Below are 25,918 nucleotides of genomic sequence, written 5' to 3' on the forward strand. Positions count from 1 at the left end.
GATTAGAAAGCATGGAAGAATTTAAAAGGAAGACACTAGAAGATGATTTTTTTAAAAAAATCAATCAGTGGGATTTCTAAGGACAGCAAACCTTTACTACTAGCGCATCTCTGCTGAATATCCCACTGATTAGTTAAATAAGAAGCTACTAAAATATAGATAATTGCAGCTGAAGACCTTGCTGATGAAAGGAGCAGTTAAGCAGCACTATAAATTGCTTGCATGTAGCATGTTTTAAGGAAACACTCAATAATAACAAAACATGAAGAGAAAGAGCAAGGAAGGGCAGATACTTTGAAGTGTAATTTTATGAGTATGATCTAACTTATGATTCCATATCAAATGACAATTCATGTTTAAACACCTTGAGTGCTCACTTTGATAATACTTCATTTCTACCTAAGAGCCAATTAAATTACTCTATAATTGATATCCAAAGCAGTTTGTTGAAATGCCTGCTAGTGCTCATTTTAAGCTATTATTGCCAGAAGTATTTTATAGACTGGAAGATATCCTTGACTCTCACCATTTATGCTGAAATATACAAGCGCAATAAAGTAAGTCAAGGACAAAGGGAACAAACGGAAATAATGGGCAGTGATGAATGGTTAAAAAAATAAAGGATTATTCTAAACATTAGTCTTCGAAGCAAGTAAAAAAGGAATGATGGAATACATGAGATTTTAGACTTCTACGACTTTGAAAATGCTACAGAATACTTCCTTCATCTTCACAATAAATAATTAAACTTCATATAAAAACATGGAACAAATCCTAAAAGTATTGTTTCTCAAGGTTAAAGTACTTAAATTGGGGGTTTTGTTTTTTATGGCCACTTTTTATCATTTATCAACTAATTAGTAAGCACTGCTGGATTGCACTGAGTCTGCCTCATGTTATTATTTTTGCCTCATGTTACTATAAGAGCCGAGGTGGCGCAGTGGTTAGGGTGCAGTACTGCAGGCCACTTCAGCTGACTGTTATCTGCAGTTCAGCGGTTCAAATCTCACCGGCTCAAGGTTGACTCAGCCTTCCATCCTTCCGAGGTGGGTGAAATGCGGACCCGGATTGTTGTTGGGGGCAATATGCTGACTCTGTAAACCGCTTAGAGAGGGCTGAAAGCCCTGTGAAGCGGTATATAAGTCTAACTGCTATTGCTATTGCTAATGGAATGCACCCAAATGAACAGGGTGAACTGGGCCCTCCTGGCTTCCACAAAAGAGGCTCTAAATCCTCCAGCCATATCTCAACACTCTTGAGAAGAGCTAATATGAGGATGATGGCACCAACCAGAGCTGAGTTCCTACCAGTTCGGCTCGGTTCAGCTGAGTATGTAGTAACTCGGCCACCCACGCATCTGAACCGATTCTATCAGTGGTGCTGTAGGCGGCGTCATCTTGTTTTTTGCAATTTTGGGGTAAAAAGCAATTTTTACCAAAAGCATCTTGGTAAAAAGCCATTTTTTTGCCTACTGCACATGCATGCGTAGCGCGCATCAAGCATGCGCATATGCCCGAAGCATATCCCTGAGTGAACCGGCGGGTAAAAGAATCAAGAATCCACCCCTAGCACCAAAACTATCTCCCTCTTTGCCATGGTCTTCTTGTGCAAAGGTCAGAGCAATCTTTCTTTCTTCTTTCCATAGTTGATCAGATGGGAAGCCATGTGCTCAATGGTCCCTTTCCCCAGAATGAAGGCCACTGGGACTTTGAGAATTTAAGACATAATTTTATATATCAAGATCAGAAAACAAGAAAATAATCCAAAAGCACAATACATGCTTCTGAAGAGCCTGATTAAGTGACTTGTTTCCTTGAGAGCCGAGGTGGCGCAGTGGGTAGAGTGCAGTACTGCAGGCCATTTCAGCTGACTGCTATCTGCAGTTCAGTGGTTCAAATCTCACCGGCTCAGGGTTGACTCAGCCTTCCATCCTTCCGAGGTGGGTGAAATGAGGACCCAGACTGTGGGGGCGATATGCTGACTCTGTAAACCGCTTAGAGGGCTGAAAGCCCTATGAAGCGGTATATAAGTCTAACTGCTATTGCTATTCCTTAGCTCAGAATCTCTGAAAATGTCCAAAGGCTAAGAGAGCAAAGTCATAAAATAAAATAAAATCTGTGCCATATCTACTGTAGCTTCACTGATATCTAATTTGCTGATAACGCCCTGATTTACAAGCCAGATTTCTGTGAGTTTGGACTTCTTTTCTTACTTAGTTTTCAGCCAAAACACAAGCAAAAGCAAATCCTTCTTTTAAAAAAAATAAAAAAATATCCCACCTGCAAATGGAAAAAAATTCTATTCCTGATTGACTTTTTAGCATTTGCTTTCATTGAATTTTGGATCCCTCTGTCCATGTCCCTGATTGACAAGTCAGATTTTTCTTGGGTATCTGAATCTCTTAGAATGCAATGCATATTACTGTAGCTTCCAAATAAGATGTAAGAAAAATGCAATGTGAAGGGTTAAAAAAAGCCACTATCTGCAACAAAACAATTCAGAGTTTGATATGTACCAGTTTTGTAAAAGATCATTTTCAATTTTTTGCTTTACACATTATATTTATATGATACAAGTTGCTTGTATCATATAAATTGGCTGTTGAAAACAAAGGCACCCAAAAATAGCAATAGCAATAGCAGTTAGACTTATATACCGCTTCATAGGGCTTTCAGCCCTCTCTAAGCGGTTTACAGAGTCAGCATATTGCCCCCAACAACAATCCGGGTCCTCATTTTACCCACCTCGGAAGGATGGAAGGCTGAGTCAACCCTGAGCCGGTGAGATTTGAACAGCCGAACTGCAGAACTGCAGTCAGTTGAAGTAGCCTGCAGTGCTGCATTTAACCACTGCGCCACCTCGGCTCTATTGTTGTGACATGCAACTTTCCCTTTGAAAAATGAGGCAGTAAAACGTGACAAAAAATAGACAAATTTAAAGTTTATAAAACATGTTTCACTGGCTCAGTTTATATATGCTACAAAGCTTCAATAATTTTTAGCAATTAAACAATTAATATACTAGTTTTTATCATTATTTTAGGGGTTTTTTTATAAAGTACTTTGATACCAAACAAAATAATAAATCCTTATAAATCCTGCCAATAATAATGCAACTGGAAGTCAAAGATTTTAAATTATCTCGATTAAAAAATGGAAAGCTAAGATCAGTATCTAAACTAAAAGAAATGCAGAGTTAGGAATAACTCCAGGATAATTACCAAATATGTCCTCTTCCTACAACAGATGCATCGAGCAATGATACTGACGTGGGACTACTGATTTTGCACACCTTTACCATGCCGAAGGGAGCATATTGAGAATATTTTATTAGTGCGTATAAATCCTTGGGAAGACTCAAGAAAATCATAAGGGATAGTCTTAGCTTAACAATCCATTCTTTAAAATGTAAATACCTACCTAATTTCAGAGCCGAGGATGTCACTTCTATCTCTCCACCAATAGGTTGAAATGCCGCCAGCTGAGTGGCTACATCAGTCTCAAAAGCATCTGGGCTGTTGCCTTCTGTTAAACTACCATTGGCGTCATCAGCTTTGGGGAATGCATCTTGTTCGTCATACACGGCTATCAACTGTAAAATAAAGCAATATTTTACACAAAATTCACAGTGAGAATAGGATTCCTCCAAGGAGGCATACTGCCTTATTACTATTTCATTTTAATCCACGGCGAGCTATACGTTTATTGGAGTTTTCTACCTTTCCCTCCTTTTCTGTTAATATTCCTGAGTTAATCTTAAACAACATGTGATTTTATGTTATCTTACAATCAAGCAACTAGCAAAATCATTAAATACCACCCCACAAAGGAAGCAAAGCTGGACAATGCCGGCTGGCAACGCCTCGGAGTAGGGTCTTCTCTGTTGCCGCTCCGGCCCTATGGAACGAGCTACTCCTAGAGATCCGGACCCTACCCACTCTCATGGCCTTCCGAAAAGCTATTAAGACCTGCCTATTCCGGCAGGCCTGGGGCTGTTGACCTCTGGATTGAAGTCCAGCCCTGGTTGTGTCTTTTTAAATTTGTCGTGTTTTTATCAGTTTTTAATTTCTCTTAGTTTCTGTTTCTGTAAGCCGACCGGAGTCCTCCGGGATTGGGCGGCCTATAAATTTAATAAACAGTTAAACAGAAAGGATCTCCGTCCATTAAGATAGGAGCAAAATCAGAGAAGAACAGACAAATAGGATAAAAGATAAACAGTTAACAAAACCAAACTGATCTGGTTTTTACATCAAACAATACACACTTCTCCCTGAAAAAGGAACTCCATAGGCATAGCATTAGTACAGAGAAAACACTGCTCCCTAAAATCACTCATAGATGTCCACTGTTAGGGTCACAAGATACAAGAGTGAATGCTGTTTCAATGCAGGAGTCTGAAGACCAGCACCTTGAAATGTCTGGAATTAGGCAAACTGTGAAATGATATCAGAAGACACAGAGAAAGATATGTCAAGATTTCTAAAATAGAGCACTAAAAGATATACACATACCCCAGAGGTGGGTTCCTACCAGTTCGCACCTATTCGGTAGAACCGGTTTGTCAAATCTACCAAACCGGTTAGAAGAGGTTCCACCAGTGGACCCGGAAAGCAGGCCACACCTACAGAAGAGGTTCCAAATTTTTTTGAAACCCACCACTGGTCCTTGAATATGATTATTCTACACTATCTTGCTCATATTTATAAAACTCAGTGCCTCTGTGAAAGGCAAGGATGACTACTGCGTTTGTGGCGCAATCAGAACATTGCGTGTGTTGAAGTTGTTTTAATGCAAACCAAAGATGCCTTTTGAAAAACAAGCTTACATCCTATTCTTATGCATGCCAGTGCTGTGTGTGAGGTAATTTAAGGTGGTTCTGACAAGTGTCGTCGGCATCTTCACATCCGGTCACATGGGCGGCAAACCACTCCCATCTGGTCACATGGGTGGCAAGCCACTCCCACAAAGGAGGCCACACCCACAGAGTAGGTTCGAACAATTTTTGAAACCCACCACTGACATACCCAGAGAGAGAGAGAGAGAGAGAGAGAACACACTAACATAAATAAAACAGTATTGATTTTTTTAAAAAATCAAATACCGAAAAACCTTCTCACACAATTCAAGTTACCACGTCAATTAAGAGCAAACAATTATTTTCTAATCATATATAATCACATTGCATTAAAAGAAGCAAGGAAGGAATCGAAATAATATTTCATATTTTTTTGCTACAAATCTAATTGAAGCCATTGTTACAGGCGAAGGGTAACCAGTGGTTCCACCACAAAAGCACGTAGGACAAAATCGCGCTCGACAAAAGCGCGCTGTGACGTCATCACAGCGCGACGAAAAAGTTCGAAAAATGTAAAAATAAAGCGAAAACCTTACCCTAAGCCCCCCAAACCTAACCCTAAACCTAACCCTAAACCTAACTCTTAACCTAACCCTAAACCTAACCCTAAACCTAACCGTTAAAGTAACGAAAAACCTAACGCTAACCCTTAACCTAACCCTAACGCTAACGCTAACACTCTAAAGCTAACCCTAACCCTTAACCTAACCCTAACCCTAACCCTAAACCTAACCCTTACCTTTATGTGAATTGGCTTGCTTTAATTTAATTTTTATTAATTTTTATTTGAATTTTTCGATCTTTTTCGTCGCGCTGTGATGACGTCAAAGGCGCGATTTTGTCGATCGCGCTTTTGTCGTCCGCGCTTTTGACGGGTCACGTAACCAGTGACACAAATAATGTTAAACACAACTCCTAACAGTTCTTAAAACTGAGTTGCCTGAAATTTAAAGTCCAATAATCCTATTCTTCTGATGCAAGAGACAGGAATTGATTTTTAACCACCTAAAAGTATATTAATAGTATCAAGATATATTGTTCTGTATCCAAACTAGGGAAAATTAGAGCTAATGAATTCATACAGTGATGGTTCATTTTTCTCTATCAAGTCCTTCTCTTCTCTGACAAGGGTAGTACCCAGGGGTGGGTTTCTCGCCCCGTTCCAACCGGTTCAGTTGGAACGGGGCCGGTGGCGTCCTCGTGCACGCGCGCAGTGCACGCATGCGTACTAGCGTCTGTGTGATGGTCCAGCTGCTCCTGGAGGATCGCGCAGGCACTGTATGCGTCCTGCGCATGCGTGGAAGCGCAGAACTCGTCAAAACCGGGTAAGGAACGCGGGCGGGTGGGCCCTTCGCCATTCCCGGAAGTTACTTACTTCCGGGTTCGCCGACCAACCGGTTCGCGGGGACCGCCGCGAACCAATTGAAACCCACCCCTGGTAGTACCCTAAATTAGCTTACAATTAATACAAGCAAAAAGGAATTAAAAAAAGGAATTAAAACATAAACTCTTAATTGTTGTAGTCTGGATCTTTCTTCTGGTCAGTAACAAAAGTTACCAAGGTGGCGCAGTGGTTAAAAGCAGCACTGCAGGCTACTGCTAGATCAGCAGGTCAGCGGTTCAAATCTCACCGGCTCAGGGTTGACTCAGCCTTCCATCCTTCCGAGGTGGGTAAAATGAGGACCCAGATTGTTGGGGGCAATATGCTGACTCTCTGTAAACCGCTTAGAGAGGCCTGAAAGGCCTATGAAGCGGTATATAAGTCTACTGCTATTGCTATTGCTATTGCTATAAAAGTAATACAAATAAAAATAATTCAATATATGATGAAATATAAGAATTCATGAGCCGAGGTGGCGCAGTGGTTAAATGCAGCACTGCAGGCTACTTCAGCTGACTGCAGTTCTGCAGTTCGGCTGTTCAAATCTCACCGGCTCAGGGTTGACTCAGCCTTCCATCCTTCCGAGGTGGGTGAAATGAGGACCCGGATTGTTGTTGGGGGCGATATGCTGACTCTGTAAACCGCTTAGAGAGGGCTGAAAGCCCTATGAAGCGGTATATAAGTCTAACTGCTATTGCTATTCGTTTATAAATGAAATAATGATGAGGATTTTGCATGGAAGTTAGATTACTTTTAAGTAATGAATACTAAAAAGCACACAGTGTCTTGAAAATATGAAGCAAATAACATCACTCCCTAATTATTAGTCAAAATCAAATAAAATATTAGTAATTGCAAGATATTATGGAAGTATATTTACTGCAAGTATGAATGAAACCATCTACATGCCAGTATCCTAGCCAAAGCCCTGATATGCTGGATGAAAGTATTGGTTTTTTTAAAATGTTTTCACCTAGAATCAGCTAAAGCTTTACTGATTTCCAAGTCACAAACTTCAGGGTGTTTGCAATCAATCGAGAGAGAGTGAAAAACCCTCTTTGAATTGTTTCCAAGTATATCTATTTGCTAATGCAAAGGCAGGTGCCACTAAAACAAACCCCTCCATGCTTCCACATCTGCTCTGGAGGATTAGGGGATCTCAGGAACAGATTGGAAAGTGCAGCAGGGTTGCAGACAGAAGAGAGAGCAAAGTATATTCACTCAGAGAACATTATGGAAGCTAAGTGTGTTCCAAAATAATTATTTTTCTACATAGGCAGAGTCAAACCAATGCTGAACACGAAACTCAAAATGTTAAGTTGTACCTGTGGGATGGAGGGGAGCAGGTGGTGGGTTTCAAAAAAATTTAGAACCTATTCTGTAGGTGTGGCCTATTTTGTGGGAGCAGCTTGGCGGTCATATGGCCGGGTGGGAGTGACCAACTTGTAAAACGTGGTGAGACTCCTTTAACAACGTTCTTGCTTAGCAACCAAAATTTTGCACTCAATTGTGATCGTAAGTTCTCTTTTTCTTTTCTTTCTTTCTTTCTTTCTTTCTTTCTTTCTTTCTTACATGTGTCTCTCTCTCCCGCTTTCTTTCTTTCTTTTTCTTCCTTCCTTCCTTGTATATCTCTCTCCCTTTCTATCCTTCCTTTCTCTTCCTCTTTCTTCCTTCCTTCTTTATTTCTTGTCTCTCTTCCCCCCACTTCCTTCCTTTCTTCCTTCTTTCTTTCTTATGTCTCTCTCCCCCACTTTCTTTCTTTCCTTCCTTCCTTCTTTCTTGTCTCTCTCTCCAACTTTCTTTCTCTTTCCTTCTTTCTCTTTCTATCTTTGTCTCACTCTTTTTCTCTCTCTCTCTCTCCCTTCCTCCCTCCCTTTCTCTTTTACTCTTTGTCTTTCTTTCTCACTCTCTCCCCCCCCCCCTCTCACAGACATACCTTCCAGTTGGCAAAAATTTCTGTTTTGCCAGGTGGGAGGCTGGCAAAGAAGCCTCGTTTCCCTGCCGCCTGCAGCTCTCGAAGATAGAGAGGATAGCAATAGCAATAGCCGTTAGACTTATATACCGCTTCATAGGGCTTTCAGCCCTCTCTAAGAGGTTTACAGAGTCGGCATATTGCTGGACAAGTGAAGCTGAAAGCCAGGAAAGACGGAGTGGTCCCAATTCTGCAGCAAGAGGAGTTTCTGCAAAAGGGAGGGGGAGGGGGCAGCCCCAGCTTCCAAAGGCATTTTGCTTTTAGGCAGGTATTCTGGCTGGCACACGCTCACTTACCGCTCGCTTCTGATGTCCCTTCGGCCTGCCGGCTGCAGCCCCACCAGCTGGGCGAGCAAAGGAAGTGGGTGGGTGGGGCAAGCATGGTGCAGACGGGCGGGGCAAGAGTGAGAGAGCAGTGACTGGGCGGGGGGGATAGAGAGGGGGGAAAGCCAGGGGAGGGACCGTTCCGATACGGGGCCTCCAGAGGACCCGTTATGCAAATGCACACCGGATTTCTGGCACCGGTACGCGCGTACTGGACTGTACCCAACTGAAACCCACCCCTGGAGGAGAGGAAGGTCTTAGCATAGAATAGATACTTAAGGCTTCCTTAGACTTATAGGACCAATTTCATCTCTTAAAAACTTCCCACATGAGCCAATTTTCCCCACCTTCCATAATGTGGGTACTTTTGTTAAGGAAACAGAAACAACCTTCCCAGTATTCTGCAACCTGAACGCCTAATATTTTATGCAATAGCAGTAGCAGTAGCAGTAGACTTATATACCGCTTCATAGGCCTTTCAGGCCTCTCTAAGCGGTTTACAGAGAGTCAGCATATTGCCCCCAACAATCTGGGTCCTCATTTTACCCACCTCGGAAGGATGGAAGGCTGAGTCAACCCTGAGCCGGTGAGATTTGAACCGCTGACCTGCTGATCTAGCAGTAGCCTGCAGTGCTGCTTTTAACCACTGCGCCACCTTGCCATCTGGAGTCAACATGAACCACAAGATGAGCAGCATATACATTTATCAAATAAATAAATAAACTTCACAAATGGGTTAATCTCAGAGTTTACTGTTAAAAACCCTGATAAATCATCTGAGGGGGGAAAATGAGAGTTTGAGTCCTATCTCCACATTTGGAGAGGAGCCTGGCCAAGACAGAGTATCTACATGATCTTCTAACTTGGAGGCTTGGGGGATTCCATTTCATTGAAGTCAACAGGAGAGTAAGTCCTATGCAGCAAAGATTTTTAATGCAGGAGAATGGCAAATAGATATGGGCTTAGATAATACGAATGGTGTCGACAGGCTAGGTTGCCATTAGCAAATGAAAGATCATAAATGACAGGACAACAATGGTTCCCCGACAAAACCGCGCCCGACTAAACCGCGTCGCTGACGTCATCAACAGGGCGACAACAGCGCGGAGACAGAAGCACGCTGTAAACCCTAAACCTAAAATTAACCCCTAAACCTAACCCCCCTAAACCTAATCCTAAACCTAACCCTAAACCTAACCCTTAACCTAACCCTAAACCTAACCCTAAACCTAACCCTTAACCTAACCCTAAACCTAACCCTAAACCTAACCCTAAACCTAATCCTAACCCTTAACCTAACCCTAAACCTAAACCTAACCCTAACCCTAACCCTTAACCTAACCCTAAACCTAACCCTAACCCTAACCCTAACCCTTAACCTAACCCTAAACCTAACCCTAAACCTAACCCTAAACCTAACCCTTACCTTAAGGGTACCTTAAGTTGAATCGGCTTGCTTTCAAAGCGCTATTTAAAGCGCCCTTCTTTCTCCGCGCTGGCTGTTGTCGCCCTGTTAATGACATCAGCGACGCAGTTTTGACGGGCGTGGTTTTGACAGGTCACGGACAACAATACCTCGAAGTGTAACATTTTAACAAAATGAATAAACCCGTTTAAGTGGGAAAGGGAAATATTGGAGTTTAAATATTTGTATAATTGTAAATCAAGGCAATTAGTTTATATCAGCTGATTTCAAACATTTCAAAACGATTAGCTTTCAATTAGTTTTTAAAGGCAAAAAGAATCCTATTAATCTCTTTCTAAGTAAGTGTATGTGTTTACAAAACTGCACGTGTTTACTGCTTTAAAAATACTCCTAGTTTGTTTGTTTTTTTCTTAATCCCTAGAGCTGGAAATGGAGGAGGAAAAGTGGTTTCAACATATACAACCAAAACCTGCATGCAATTAAATTCATCAAATCAAGTACTGCTATTAAAAAAAAAGTGTATTTCACCTCTTAAGAACATACTAGATAATTAAAACAGTGAGAGTGATTGGAGGAATAGGGGAGATATAACATAATTTCTAGAGTTTCTTTAAGAAAATACGAAAGAATTGTGCTGTTACAACAATTCCATTATTTTTAATTGTTTTATATATAATTTCTGCTTTCCTTTTCAAAATAATGATTTTGTCCTAGATTCTGATGGTCCATGATATTATGTGTCACAAGGCTTTTTTATTTTTCAAGGAAGTGTAATCAATCAATAATTGTTTATATATTCTACATATGTAGTAAAGTGCTCCAAAATATGTTTTCCACATGCTACTTCATACTAATAATCTGTTTTTTTCAGTTTCAAGTAAGTGAAACTGTGAATACTCCAAACAAGCTTTATCTTTGGTTTCACTATGTAAAATAATAGCCTTTATAAATCAAAGTCAGATCCCAAAATGGCAGTATATACTAATTAAAAAGACTTAAGATAGCTTACTTATATGTTTACAGATATTTTAAAAATATTTTTCTATGTAGCACATGAAATAAGGAAGGGAAACATATTGAATTATTTTGGCCTCTTGAATTGATATCATTGAATAAATTATACATACTTAGAAAAACAGCACTACTAATTACTTGCAGTCCTCTGATTCATATCATATTGGGGCTAATAAAGAGAATGGCACATTTATATCCAGTAGTGTGCATCTTTCTAAAGATTTGAGTTTGTATTTCCTTTTCCATATAGCAAATAACAGTCTATCAGTCACTGACTGACACATTATTGTTATCAGTACACAAAACCAGTACATTGAGTTTTGTAATGTGGATTCATTATTAATAAACCTGCTCACCGCACAAATTATACTCAGACGTATCTTGGTTAATCAAGATCACTTCTCAAACAAGATAGATCCTCCCACATATCTTAAAACAACAGGAGCCCTTGTGAGTGAAATTCTACTCAACAGGAATGTTGGATTCTCACATATGGCAGGAAAAAAAAGAAATAAAGCAAAAATTGGAAGAACAGCAGAAAAAAGCAATTGTTTGCAGAAATTTCTTGGCATTGTCTCTAAAGTGATCTGTTCTGACCCCCTCCTCCGTCCAGTAACGAATGCTGAGACAAGCTTAACTGGAATGTACTTTAATAGCAAGAACCCAAAACCTCGGTGGCTGAAAGCCAAGCAGAACAAACAGATAAGGACCTTGGCAGCAACTCAGACAAACTCAGGCAGCAATATACACAGATAAGGCTTGGCAGCAATCCAGCCTGCCAAGCTCACATTAATATCCTCCGACATTCAATCCCGTGTTGACTTCTGCAAAGAGGGGCGTGTGCACAAGTAGCTTTTTATACTCTGGAGAGGAGCCTGATGACCACCAGCTGAGTGCAATCACCTCCTATAATTGCGTAATTGTTCCTGACGCCTAGTAGCTCTTCGATGGCGTGCATCCAGGAACAACTCACTGCTGGCCTCCGGCTCACTCTCCCTTGTCTCCTCCCCACTGGTCCAAGGGTCAGGTGCCTCCTGGTGGCCAATCAGCCTCTCTCCGCCCTGCTCAGAGTCAGAACCCTGTCCAGGATCCTCCACATCCTCCAAAGCCGACTCAGAGGGCCCCTCGCTGTCGGAGTCTGGTGGCAGCTCCAACGGCTCCTGCTGGGCCATAACAGTGATCAAACGTTCCAAGGTAGCTAAATTACACTGGAGGTGGGACTCCTGTTGCTCTATTGGCACAGGACCTATAAGACCAAGCCACATTGAGATACAAAAAGCAACTAAGGATTCAACCTAGTACACACAGGTAACAATGCCATCCAGAAATCAAAATGAACTTCTAATAGCAGTGAAAGCAGTATTTGCAAAGAAAAAGAATAAGAAAGCAAATCATTTACATGAATAATCACTGACAGGGGTGTTACATTAATTTATGTGTTTATCTTATATTCGGCAATTAATTTATTTATATTTAACTCAGTTTACCAAACTGTAAAGGATAAAGAAACAAATGAAGGTTAAATATAAATGCCCCTTTCATATATTGTCCTTCAGTTGACACTTGTAGTGATAAAAAAAAATGCTTATTCAATTATTTCAAGAGAGATCAGTTGTTCAGCTCATTATAATAGTAATCTTTCTGTGTTTATAAAAGTTGGCAATGTCCATTTCTTTTGACCCCATCAGTTTCCACTTCACAGGCATGTTATTCAAAAGAATATGACCGTGTGAAAAACAAATCAAACCACCTAGAGCCGAGGTGGCACAGTGGTTAAATGCAGCACTGCAGGCTACTTCAGCTGACTGCAGTTCTGCAGTTCGGCTGTTCAATTCTCACCGGCTCCGGGTTGACTCATCCTTCCATCCTTCAGAGATGGGTAAAATGAGGACCCGGATTGTTGTTGGGGATGATATGCTGACTCTGTAAACCGCTTAGAGAAAGCTGAAAGCGCTATGAAGCAGTATATAAGTCTAACTGCTATTGCTATTGCTAAATCAATTCTCTAGAACAAAATTAAGAGATAACAGATAGGCAATAGGAACGTACTATGAGAGAAAACTGTGTCATGTGATCTCGGGTTGTATTAGGGATCATAACTCAACCAATTAGTTAAATCCCTAAATTTCTTCCTAACACACTGCTTACTCAATGTACCCCAATACGTTATATACACAAAATCTTTGTTGAATTGTGGTTTTAAAATTATGGCAATATGACATGGATGACAAGTAATCTTAATTGGTCTAGATGTATAATAACTATTTATAAATAAGAGTTGTCATATTATTTTGTAAACTATCTGCTAAATCCTCTATACATAAAGGGAGAATTGAAGTGCTTGTGGTTGGGCCTCAATTCCAAATGTCAAAAATTATTGCTACTTTATACTGCTTCACAAATCATATTTATGTTACAGCTGCTCAAGCTGGAAACATTTTAATAATTGAACTAATGCGCACCCTCCAAATTCTACCTCAGTTTTCCAATATAAAAAAAACTGTTGTTTTTTCCCCAAACTTTGTTTTTATTTGTTTGTTTGTTTGTTTGTTCGATTGTTTGTTTGTTTGTATGCCGCCCACTCCCGGAGGACTCCGGGCGGCTCACAAAAGACAAGGGAAAGGGGGAAAATGAGACAAAGACAACATATTAAAAACAAAACCAACATTCACAATTTCCGTGGAAGTAGATGCTTCGCAGCTCCCCCCAGCCTGCTGAACAGCCAGGACTTGGTGGCTTTGCGGAAGGCCTGGAGGGTAGTAAGGGTCCGGATCTCAACAGGGAGCTCGTTCCAGAACATAACAAAAGGATTAAACCAGAGTTTACATGCAACTTTCTTGTAGCCTAAACAGAATATTTGTATTTTATATTCTGAAAAATATAGCTGAAAAGGAGACATTCATTTATAATATATAGATTTTGTATAGATTTTGTCTGAAATCTTAGTAAATTCCGTCTATCCAAATCTATAGATAGCAACAACGCAGAGGTTGGCTCCTACTGGTTCGGACCGGTTTGGACAAGTAGGTAGTGACTCGCGCTGGTGCTGCCATCTTGACTTTAGGTTCTGCGCATGAGCAGAACAATCTTCATGCATAGAAATGTATCTTTTCCCTTTTCTAATCTTATGCACATGCGCAGACCTTTTTAGGTGCAAATGTGCACGCACGCAGAGTACACGTTTGGTGTGCGCGTAAGTGAAGCTAGCGCACACAGAATTTTTTGCCCGCCAGAACGGCGGTAATGCCAGTAGCAACCCACCCCCTGCAACAATGTATTATTGAATTCAATTTGATCATTTAGGTATAATCCCCTTTTAGACACTATCAAAAATGTCCAGAAAATGTAGACATATTAAAAAATGTAGACATATCTGGAACGAGCTCCCCGTAGAGATTCGACGCTCACCACCCTTCAGGCTTTCCGCAAAGCCCTTAAAACCTGGTTGTTCCGACAGGCCTGGGGCTGACGGATTTCCCCCCCCCCGCTCGAATTGTGTGGTTGTTGAGTGTTTTTAAATTGTTTGAAGTAGTTGTCCATTGTTTCCCCCCCCCCCTATTTTGGTTTGTGAGCCGCCCTGAGTCCCTCCGGGAATAGGGCGGCATAGAAATGCAAATAAATCAAATCAAATCAAATCAAAAAGTAAAAAAAATGGCTACAAATAGATATATTATTCAGAAAATTTTAATTCAGCATCACTGAAATTTGGGACTTTTCTCTTGGGACAGAAGTAACTAGTAAAAACGGATGGATTTTGGTTTTTACATATGACAACTGCAGCAAGATTATTATGTGCTCTGAAGTCAAAAGCTTTGACACTATTGTTTCTCACAATAGAAGACTGGTTGGTAGAGTTGGCTAATTTAACTTGCTTGATCAGAGAAATGACAATATCTACATTTATGGTTGACTGGAAACCCCTTATAGACTGTTTGCATGAAACTAAAAAAAATGCATTTACGACTTCTGGTTTTGATGATTACTGAAAAATAGATAATAATAATAATGTGAGCTTTTTGCTGTAAATATACAGTAAGAGATAAGTTTGTAATCATTTTAATATTTGCTCCAGAAAAAAACGAAAGCTTCTTTTTATTTCTTTTTATTCTTTCTCAGTGCACTTTTTTTTCTGTTTTTTCTCTCCATTTTCTATTAGTTTGAGTTCGTTTTCATGTTTGCTTTAAAACTTGCAATGAACTCTATTTTAAAAATAAAAATGTCTAAAAAATGTCAAGAAAAAATTGTCTCATTAAAGATAAAGCTTTAGTTAAACATACTTGGAACTAAATATAAAATTAGGTCATTTTCCTTCAATATATTCTCATTATTATGAACAAAATCTTTGCATGAAATTATCCAAGTGCATAAATACTTTTTACGGGCTGCATTGGAAACAGATCAGAGTAAAAGATGTAGATATAGGATAGAATGTATTTTAGCAGCATAATGTGGCTGCACAATAAAATTTCATAAAATGTTAATTTAATACCAGATTAGGATGGCACAGATTATCATGGCAACATTTAAATCTAATAAACAACAAAATATGAACTACTAACAAAATTTAATAGAAGGTCTTCTTTTATATTAGTTTGCCTTTGTTTTGTGTATAATTAGAACTATAAAATGTAAAAACATGGTGAGGAAGATTTAAAGTTTCCAATAGGTATATATTGAACAAGACCATCCAAGGTGGCGCAGTGGTTAAATGCAGCACTGCAGGCTACTGCTAGATCAGCAGTTCAGCGGTTCAAATCTCACCGGCTCAGGGTTGACTCAGCCTTCCATCCTTCCGAGGTGGGTAAAATGAGGACCCAGATTGTTGGGGGCAATATGCTGACTCTCTGTAAACCGCTTAGAGAGGCCTGAAAGGCCTATGAAGCGGTATATAAGTCTACTGCTATTGCTATTGCTATATTTCTAAAGACCATATTTTAATGCATTTTTGCCATCCAGTTCCAACATGATGCCAGCCTATTTCTTGAACATCAGTAAGATTAATTGTTCCCTCCTGCACAAGGATCCTTCGTGACCCGTCAAAACCGCACTCGACTAAACCGCGCCCGATTAAACCACGCCGCTGACGTCATCAACAAGGCGACAACAGCCAGTGCGGAGAAAGAAGGGTGCTTTAAATAGCGCTTTGAAAGCAAGCCGATTCAACTTAAGGTAAGGGTTAGCTTTAGGGTTAGGTTAAGGGTTAGGGTTAGGGTTAGGGTTAGGGTTAGGTTAAGGGTTAGGGTTAGGTTTAGGGTTAGGTTAAGGGTTAGGGTTAGGTTTAGGGTTAGGTTAAGGGTTAGGGTTTGGTTTAGGGTTAGGTTAAGGGTTAGGGTTAGGGTTAGCTTTAGGATTAGGTTTAGGGTTAGCTTTAGGGTTAGGTTAAGGGTTAGGTTTAGGGTTAGGGTTAGGTTAAGGGTTAGGATTAGGTTTAGGGTTAGGTTAAGGGTTTGGTTTAGGGTTAGCTTAAGGGTTAGGGTTAGGTTTAGGTTTAGGATTAGGTTTAGGGGGTTAGGTTTAGGTTTAGGGGTTAATTTTAGGTTTAGGGTTTACAGTGTGCTTCTGTCTCTGCGCTGTTGTCGCCCTGTTGATGACATCAGCGACGTGGCTTAGTCGGGCGCTGTTTAGTCGGGCGCAGTTTTGTGGGTGAACCGGATCCTTAACACCACACCCAAATCCTTTGTCACATTCTTCTGTTTAATCTCCAAACTCTCCCAAATTTAGATTCTCCCAACATATTAACTCGTTGGGCCTGGTGAACTACATGTTTTACTTTCCAACAAATGTTGATGCCACAATAATATAATAATTACTATTGGTAGGTGCATCTTGTTCTATTAAATGCACTATTTTTTTAGTTTGGTCAAGGATTCAAACATTAAAGCATTCAGCTTAATGTACCATCAACATTTTAAACAGCATGTTTTTACATATGTACTCATATTTTTTTCAATGTTATTAATTGAGGCTCATTTTGATGAATTTCTCTTTAATGTCTCCTCCTATTGTCTTATTAAAACAAATTTAACTATCAGCACTTCCTAGAAAATGGAAACCATGAAGAAAATATTTTAATAGAATAACTGAAAATGTTTGTCTTTTGCTTCCTAATTTCTTTCTGCTTCACTCCAATACTGAAAACCTTAGGGTAAAATTTTAATTGCTATAACCAGAGATACGAAGTAAAAAACATAAAACCCCTTTTGAGAACATATATTAAATAGGAGTTAGTCCTGTGGTCCTAAAAAAAAATCCTTCATAAGTGCATCTACTATATTAAAACTGCTGCAGGCAATTATTTTTAATATTATTTTAATATTGTTTTTAATAATATAGCATTTATCCAAAAGGAATCTTCTAAGAAAGCTGCAAAGGAAGTCAAGAGCAACAATTTTAAATTCTTATTTAAGTAATTGAATATAACAGAGTTTTTTTTCAGAGTAAAATTAGATTGTCATCTCACAAGTATCATGCCTAGCAAGAAATATAGGAAATATTAGTAACAACTAACAACAGTTCTAAAACTGTAATGAAAAGTTAATTCTTCATGTTTTGACCATGCAGAAAGAATTCTATTAGCAACAATGGAGAACTAATGAACCAGGACTGATTATAGTTTCCATTTTTTAAAGGAGGTATTCAGGAAACTGATCAACAAAATGTATCAAAGCTTGATAAAGATCACTAGCTGAACCCACTTATCTACTGCACATCTGCCACACCACATTATCCTACTGTTCAAGTGTCAATTTTGCATTTCAATGCAGTAGCTCCATCAGATTAATGCCCAAGACATTTCAGCTGTGTGGCACATAAAGTCAGTGGACGTAGGGAAATATTATGCATGGTCTGTATCATTGACACTAAGGAAAGGAAATGTGATTAGTACCAAATTGTATGTGACAGGGGAATCGGAAACCTGTCAAACACAATGACATGGATTCAGTATTTAGAAGGTAGAATGGGGGAAAATAAAAGGAGTGGGGCCAGCCTGGCTCGCAGACCGCAATAACACAGAGCCGCTATGATAAATTAATTCATTTACTTATGAAAAATTAGAAGCTTCCACATGCAGCTCTCATTTATATTCCTGTCAATCAGATTAGCCAAATAAAAACCCTGTAAGATTCAACGTATTTCATCTGAGCAAAGGAGAAAAAAAATATTTTTGCATTTAATTAATTTTAGGGGGAGAGGGGACAAAGCTAGTTAGACTCATTAATGAAAAAATATTTTTTTCTATTTTGATTATAAACATCAAAAAAAAAACACCACATTATATTGCAATGCTTATGCAGTTACTCTGACCAAGTTGAAGGAACTTTCACAATATATAAAGTTACATCCAGTAGAGCACTAATATAGGAGTCCTAACACCCTGGTAGCTGGCCTTTTATTTGAATAAATTTGAGTCTTCCTATCTTTCATCTCAAGAAGTAAGGTATTGTGTCACTGAAATCCCAATCCAGTCTCTATTAAGGCTCTCATCGCCAAGGTAGTTGGGTGCCAAACAATTCACTTCAAAACTTTTTTTCAAAACTTTAAAAGAGAGAGAGAGAGAGAGAGATAGAACATCTTCACATAATCACCAATTAGTCTATAACAGTCTTCATATCCACTCCCCGTTCAACATGAGAAACTCCTTTCTTAACAGTTCCATCAAATTATTACAGCAGTGAAACTGACATCCAACATGTGTAGTTTTCATGTCCAGGTGGCATTTTCACTCAGTAATTGTAAGGAATGGCTTCCTACATCCCTTCATGGGATGTAGGAAAGATAGCAAGACCAAGGCCAATCAGTATGTTGTCTTCGGTCTAGAATTTAGGTTCTGCTGAATTAAGTCTAAACTTTCATTTCATTTCCCAAGCAGACAGCAATTTTGCTGCTGCAGAGAGAAATACTGCAGAGGAATAAGACAAAAAGATTGTTCAAATTAAAAAACTGATTGAAAAAGACAATTTTGTGACAGCTTACTGTCTATACTTCAGAAATAAGACTATTAAGCCGGAGCACCTCAGAGGTCACCAACTAACATTTTAAAATGTTCTACATAGACAATTCATGACAGTTAGGGTTGTAACAGGTTTTAATCTGATGCACATTTTTCTTCTAGATACTAGAAGGCAGGAAATTATAAATGGTACTTCAATTGATGGTGTTACAAAATACAATCAATCAAACTTTAAAATTAGACTTACCAGCAGCCTTAATCTATACTACCAAAATTTTAGCTGATAGTTGTTGTTTTTTTTCACTTAGTACAACAAAAATGTGTTTGCATAGGTGGATAATTCAAACTGAAAGCTTCCAACAAAACAAAAATCAAAGAGAATCTATGAGATTCCCCTCCTGCAAAAGGTACTAATTGTAAAGATTTGTATATTCAGTTTCGTTATTTTGCAACTCAATTTATCAAAATTATGCACCATTTTGATTGCTTATGTGAATGTCTTCCAAATATAGGGGAAAAAAAACCTTGTTATGCTATGAAGGTGAATTAATCACCAAGTAATGAGAAATAATTCATCTATAATGATAGTGCAAAAAGCTACTTAATTTATACTTTATTTCCTTTCCTTTGTATTTCAACTAGTAAGTTGTTTTTCAATTGATAAGCTTGTGCCATATGAAGATGCTGTTGATTAGATTCTCACCTAATTTCCAAAAACATTGCTGCTCAGGTCTTCTCTATAGTAGTCAGACATCAATTTTTCCAGCTGATCACTTTTAGTTCTAAGCTTTACAGAAAATTATCTACTGTGATGCTTTTGGTAAAAAAATTAATATTGCAAAAGCTACTACAGTAAATGTTAATATTTTGAAGTGCTGTAAGGCCTTTCAAAGTGAAATTCAGAGACTAATATTCAATTCAATTTGTTTATATTTTAAAGAGAAGATATAAAAAAACATTGGCAATTAAGAAGTGGCAAGTTATTGAAAACAAAACTAGCAAAAGGTCTTCAGAAAAAGCTCACCTACAATTACGTGCCTAATATTTGATTGACTTATCTGTCCTAAGAGTGTTCATGCATTTTTTAGGGGTTCATCTTAAACTATGACAAGTTCGTGTATCATATATATTAACTCACACTGAAAAGAGGCAGCTTCCTGCTGTATCTGACCTTAAGAGTTCCCTGCAGTGTAATAACTGAACCGACCCAGGGGGAAAAAAGATTAAAAGGATCTCCTACAAAGATGGAAAAAATTCTAATGCCATACTGTAACATTTATATTGAACCTCAGTGTTCAATATAAATGTTCTCAAAAAAACAGTAGTAACAGTCTCTTATACATGATATTCCAGTATGGCGGAGCTATAGCACACAAGTTTCCTTTCCATGCTCCCTAGAACACCCTCTGACCATGTCCACGGAAATCCAGCATCTAAATTTGCCACATTTTGAGGAAATAAATCTAGTGAAAACAGGTATAAATGTTGTGGCCCAGCAGGTGCCGTTGGAGCTGCCACCAGACTCCGACAGTGAGGGGCCCTCTGAGTCGGCTCTGGAGGATGTGGAGGACCCTGGACAGGGTTCCAACTCCGAGCAGGGCGCAGAGAGACTGGTTGGCCACCAGGAGGCTCCTGAGCCTTGGACCAGTGGGGAGGAGACAAGGGAGAGTGAGCCGGAGGCCAGTAGTGAGTTGTTCCTGGATGCATGCCATCGAAGAGCTACTAGGCGTCAGGAACAATTACGCTATTACAGGAGGTGATTGTACTCAGCTGGTGGTCATTAGGCTCCTCTCCAGAGTATAAAAAGCTACTTGTGCACACGGCCCTCTTTGCAGAAGTCAACGCAGGATTGAATGTCGGAGGACAGTACTGGGAGCTTGGCAGGCTGGATTGCTGCCAAGCCTTATCTGTGTTTATTGCTGCCTGAGTTTGTCTGAGTTGCTGCCAAGGTCCTTATCTGTTTGCTCTGCTTGGCTTTCAGCCACCGAGGTTTTGGTGTCTTGCTATTAAAGTACATTCCAGTTAAGCTTGTCTCTGCATTCGTTACTGGATGGAGGAGGTGGTCAGAACATATAAGTATGTTATTTAAATAACATTATAAAAATCTCTTCAAACTACCAGCCCAGCCCATATAGCAGTCAGCACCTTCCTAAGAATATTATGTGTTGCCCTTGGAAACCAAAAGATTACTGTTCTGCACTGGAAGTATTCTACCTACATGAATAAATATACGTTAGTTTTCATGATTTAAAAGTCAATTTGCTTGCATTCAAATTTTTATTTTGTGAAATTTCTTTGCAAACAGAAATATTCTTGATCTGGAGTGGGATGTGGGTGTGTGAAAAACTGCAATTAGATTAAACTGCATCCACTAAACACTAATTCCCCATAATGGAAACAAATCCGTATTTTATATATATAGTTTTTATGTTCTCATAATTCTAATGCATATGTACCATTAGGAAATATTGTAACAACTAAACAATGTAATTAATTGAATTAAACCAGAAAATCCATTAAAAAAAAAAAACAGAAACTGAAGTTAAAAAAAATAATTGCAACAATTGCAGACCTAATGTTGAGATGGGTCTATGATTGTTATGAGAATGCCATCCTAATCCCTTCCCTAGACAGGAAGTTCTGTATCTTTTTCTACCAATTGGCCTTGCTTGTCAGTTCGAATATAAAGGAAGATCTTTCCATCATATCTTAGGGTAAAATGATAATGGAGCAGCAGTGGTGGGATTCAGCCAGTTCGCACGTATTCAGGAGAACCAGTCGGTAACTTTCTAAGCAGTTCGGAGAACCGATTGTTGGAAGAAATCTTTTGTTTTTTCCCACTTTACAGGGCTAATCCTGTAAGGAAGGCAGGAAGGAAACATTCTGGTGTTGGAAGGAAGGAAACATTCCGGTTCTCCTGAATAGATGCGAACTGGCTGAATCCCACCATTGTATTCAACCCAACTGATCTATACTTTTTTTAAGCTTCTTTTCAATTCTTCTTGAAATGTGAAGACCATAAATGTAGATACTTTTTCAGATATGGCCACAGCCACCCTTTCCACACCGACAGCTTATTTCAGTATCTTTCTTAATGATTCCTAGCATGATCCTTGTTTTTATTTCCTCCAATTGCTCCTTTCAACACTTTCGCTGAACTATCCACTATTTTCTCAATATCGTTTTCCTGGTTAGCTACCAATAATATGAACCTAGTTTTTTGGCCCCAGAATGGATCACTTTAATCTCCCCCCACTCCTCCATTTGTTGCCCTCCCACCCATTTTAGAGAGATGCTTCTGGAACTCTTCCTATTCCGTTTTGGCTTTTGTCACCCTAAATTATTAGTACTGTTTGCAAAATTGACCAGGCCCCCACTTATCCCCAATTCAAGATAATTTATGAGAAAATTCTAAAAGACTGATACAAAGGCAGTTCACTGAGAAAATGTACTTGCTTTACTTCTTTCCACTGAGGAAACGGTCCTTCTACCCTATTTTGCCTCTTTTTTTCATCTCTTTAACCCAGGATACTAAAAGAAGCCATTGATGAGAAAATCTGGCAAAGCCATTTTTTAAATAGCAGTAGGAATAGCAGTTAGACTTATATACCGCTTCATAGGGCTTTCAGCCCTCTCTAAGCGGTTTACAGAGTCAGCATATCACCCCCACAGTCTGGGTCCTCATTTCACACACCTCGGAAGGATGGAAGGCTGAGTCAACCTTGAGCTGGTGAGATTAGCAATAGCAATAGCAGTTAGACTTCTATACCGCTTCATAGGGCTTTCAGCCCTCTCTAAGCGGTTTACAGAGTCAGCGTATCGCCCCCAACAACAATCCGGGTCCTCATTTTACCCACCTCGGAAGGATGGAAGGGTGAGTCAACCTTGAGCTGGTGAGATTCGCAATAGCAATAGCAGTTAGACTTATATACTGCTTTATAGGGCTTTCAGCCCTCTCTAAGCGGTTTACAGAGTCAGCGTATCGCCCCCAACAACAATCCGGGTCCTCATTTTACCCACCTCGGAAGGATGGAAGGGTGAGTCAACCTTGAGCTGGTGAGATTCGCAATAGCAATAGCAGTTAGACTTATATACTGCTTCATAGGGCTTTCAGCCCTCTCTAAGCGGTTTACAGAGTCAGCATATTGCCCCCAAGCACAATCCGGGTCCTCATTTTACCCACCTCGGAAGGATGGAAGGCTGAGTCAACCTTGAGCCGGTGAGATTTGAACAGCCGAACTGCAGAACTGCAGTCAGCTGAAGTAGCCTGCGGTGCTGCATTTAACCACTGCACCACCTCGGCTCTTAAAAAAAAACCAAAGTATTTCGTGTTGAAAAACTCAATCCACATGCCTACTGAAACTCTCCCAAAACCTCTAGGAATCCATGGCTAACTTCCTTCAGCACGGTTTGTATTTTTAAGTCCTTTTGTATTATTCTTTGTTTGATACTGCTTACTAATTTACCAGGAAAAATATTAAACTGAAGCCCTATAATTCTCTGGCTCCTCCCAGAGTCTCTTTGTCCAAACTTGATGTGACATTAGTTAGCTTCCAGCCCTCTTGAATTAAACTTAATTTGAGATGGGAATAAATTGGCAAATTTATCATTGTGCAGGGTAAAATACCAATTTGATCTGATGGTTAAATGTATCATGCTAGAAACCAGGAGCTGTCTGTTCTAGATCCACTTTAGGCATGGAAGCCAGCTGGGTGACTTTGGGCACTCAACTCTCTCTGGCAAAACCCATCTCACATTTTTGTGTGTGGGGAAAAATAGGAGGAGGAAGGAATGTTATGTTTGCCATCTTGAATAATTTATAAGATGCAATAAGTGGAATATAAATAAATAAAATGTATCTCGGTTGCTATCAACTGAAGCTATTCTGAGAAGGAGAGAGAAGCAGTTAAGGCAATGTTTAAAGACAGTTAAGGCAATGTTCAATGTTCAAATGTTCAAAGAATATTTCTGGATTATGTGGGGGGGGAAAGCCCTATTAATTGCTTCTATGTCTTTGTTGTATTTCTATGACAATTTTTCTGAAAAGAAAATATGGATCGCTTTTTTCAATGTTGGCTACTACAATCTTTTAAAGCAAATTATCATGTGCTTGCTTTACTTCTTTCCACTGAGGAAACGGTCCTTCTACCCTATTTTGCCTCTTTTTTTTTTTCATCTCTTTAACCCAGGATACTAATTTGAGACACCGCCTGCTGCCAATTACCTCCCACAGACCCATTAGATCTCACAGGGTCGGCCTCCTCCGGGTGCCATCTACCAGCCAATGCCACCTGGCTATTACCCGGGGGAGGGCCTTCTCTGTGGCAGCTCCGGCCCTCTGGAACGAACTCCCCGCAGGGATTCGGACCCTCACCTCTCTCCAGGCCTTCCGAAAAGCCGTCAAAACCTGGCTTTGCCGACAGGCCTGGGGGTGATGAGTTCCCTCCCCTCTCGACATGTATGGTTGTGCGACTGTTGTCCACTTTTATTATTTGTATTTTGTCTTTTATGTTCCCCCTTTTTTTCCCCTTTGAATTGTTCGCCGCCCTGAGTCCTCCTGGAGAAGGGCGGCATACAAATAATAAAATACCAATACCAATACCAATAAGAAGCCATTGATGAGAAAATCTGGCAAAGCCATTTTTTAAATAGCAGTTATAGCAATAGCAGTTAGACTTATATACCGCTTCATAGGGCTTTCAGCCCTCTCTAAGCGGTTTACAGAGTCAGCATATTGCCCCCCAACAACAATCCAACAACAATGGATCCAACAACAATCCTAACAACAATGTTCAAAGACAGTTAAGGCAATGTTCAATGTTCAAATGTTCAAAGAATATTTTTGGATTATGGGGGGGGGGGAAGCCCTATTAATTGCTTCTATGTCTTTGTTGTATTTCTATGACAATTTTTCTGAAAAGAAAATATGGATTGCTTTTTTCAATGTTTGCTACTACAATCTTTTAAAACAAATTATCATTAAAAATAAGCTTCTTTGCTATTTTTTTCCCCGCAGGCTGCATTATAGGCAGCATTCAGCACTATTACCGCAACTATTTTTGTGCCCTACAACAAAAATTAAAGTGACCAAGAACGTGCTCAGGAACCGAAGTGTCTAACGGTGACCACTTTGAATATGCATATTTATTTCCTGTACTAGGAATATTTTTTTTCTCCATGCTTGGTACATTGCCCAACAGCAACCCAACTCAGAACACATCACAGCTCAAGGCAAACCCAAAACTTAATTCCATCAAACTAATTACTGTATCTGAATGCAGAGTATTCTTTCTCCCAACAGGGGAGGGTTGAGGAAACAGTAGGTAACAGGAAGATAAAAGAAAAAACTATTTCAACCATCTCCAAATGAAATGATCAAAACCTCATTCAAACTGTGTGGGAAAGGAGGGGTAGAAAGAGCAAAGCTGCGAAGATTATAACTAAGAATAACATTGCAATGGGTTGGTGCTTCAAAAAGATTCCAAGACTAAAACTGTGTCCCAACTAGGTTCTGTGATCTTTAAAACACTAATAATCTTAACATTCGTGTAGAATATGTCCTTAGTATCGTGATTTTCGAAATATGTCAATTAGGTGGCAAATAAAACTTAAACTGAAGAATCCTCTTAAGAGAAATGGTTCCAGAAGTAAAGAGTTCTGCATTCCTTTCTCGCCAGATGTCTCTCAGTTCGAAATCATCCATCATATCGAAAAAGGACTTGGGTAGTTTCGCTCGAGTTTGGATATTTTGCAGGAGGCATTTCATCCAAAACACCGTTCCAATCACCCATTAATATGCAAGATCTATAGTCCCAGTGTATTAACTTAGTATGGAGCATATTGTAAAATTTGTCTTGTTGTTGATTGGGAGCATATATTCCCATTAGAATATACCTGGGTACCTGAGAGACCGCCTCCTGCCAATTACCTCTCTCAGACCAATTAGATCGCACAGGTTAGGTCTCCTCCGGATTCCATCTGCCAGCCAATGTCGGCT

The 25,918-nt window shown here is 39.6% G+C and overlaps 1 protein-coding gene across 1 annotated transcript in view; it reads right to left on the reverse strand.

Annotated features, from left to right (window-relative positions):
• The window catches only part of PARD3B (par-3 family cell polarity regulator beta), a 587,816-nt gene that overhangs the window by 482,557 nt on the left and 79,341 nt on the right, over window positions 1-25,918 (reverse strand). The window contains exon 3 of the mRNA XM_087706906.1: window positions 3,420-3,591. Coding sequence (XP_087563032.1) covers window positions 3,420-3,591 — 172 coding nt within the window. The remainder of the gene's footprint in view (window positions 1-3,419; window positions 3,592-25,918) is intronic.

This window comes from Thamnophis sirtalis, unplaced genomic scaffold (genome assembly GCF_051295495.1).
Source record: "Thamnophis sirtalis isolate CommonGarterSnake01/CBP01778 unplaced genomic scaffold, rThaSir2_p1.2 scaffold_1, whole genome shotgun sequence".
Lineage (NCBI taxonomy): Eukaryota > Metazoa > Chordata > Lepidosauria > Squamata > Natricidae > Thamnophis > Thamnophis sirtalis.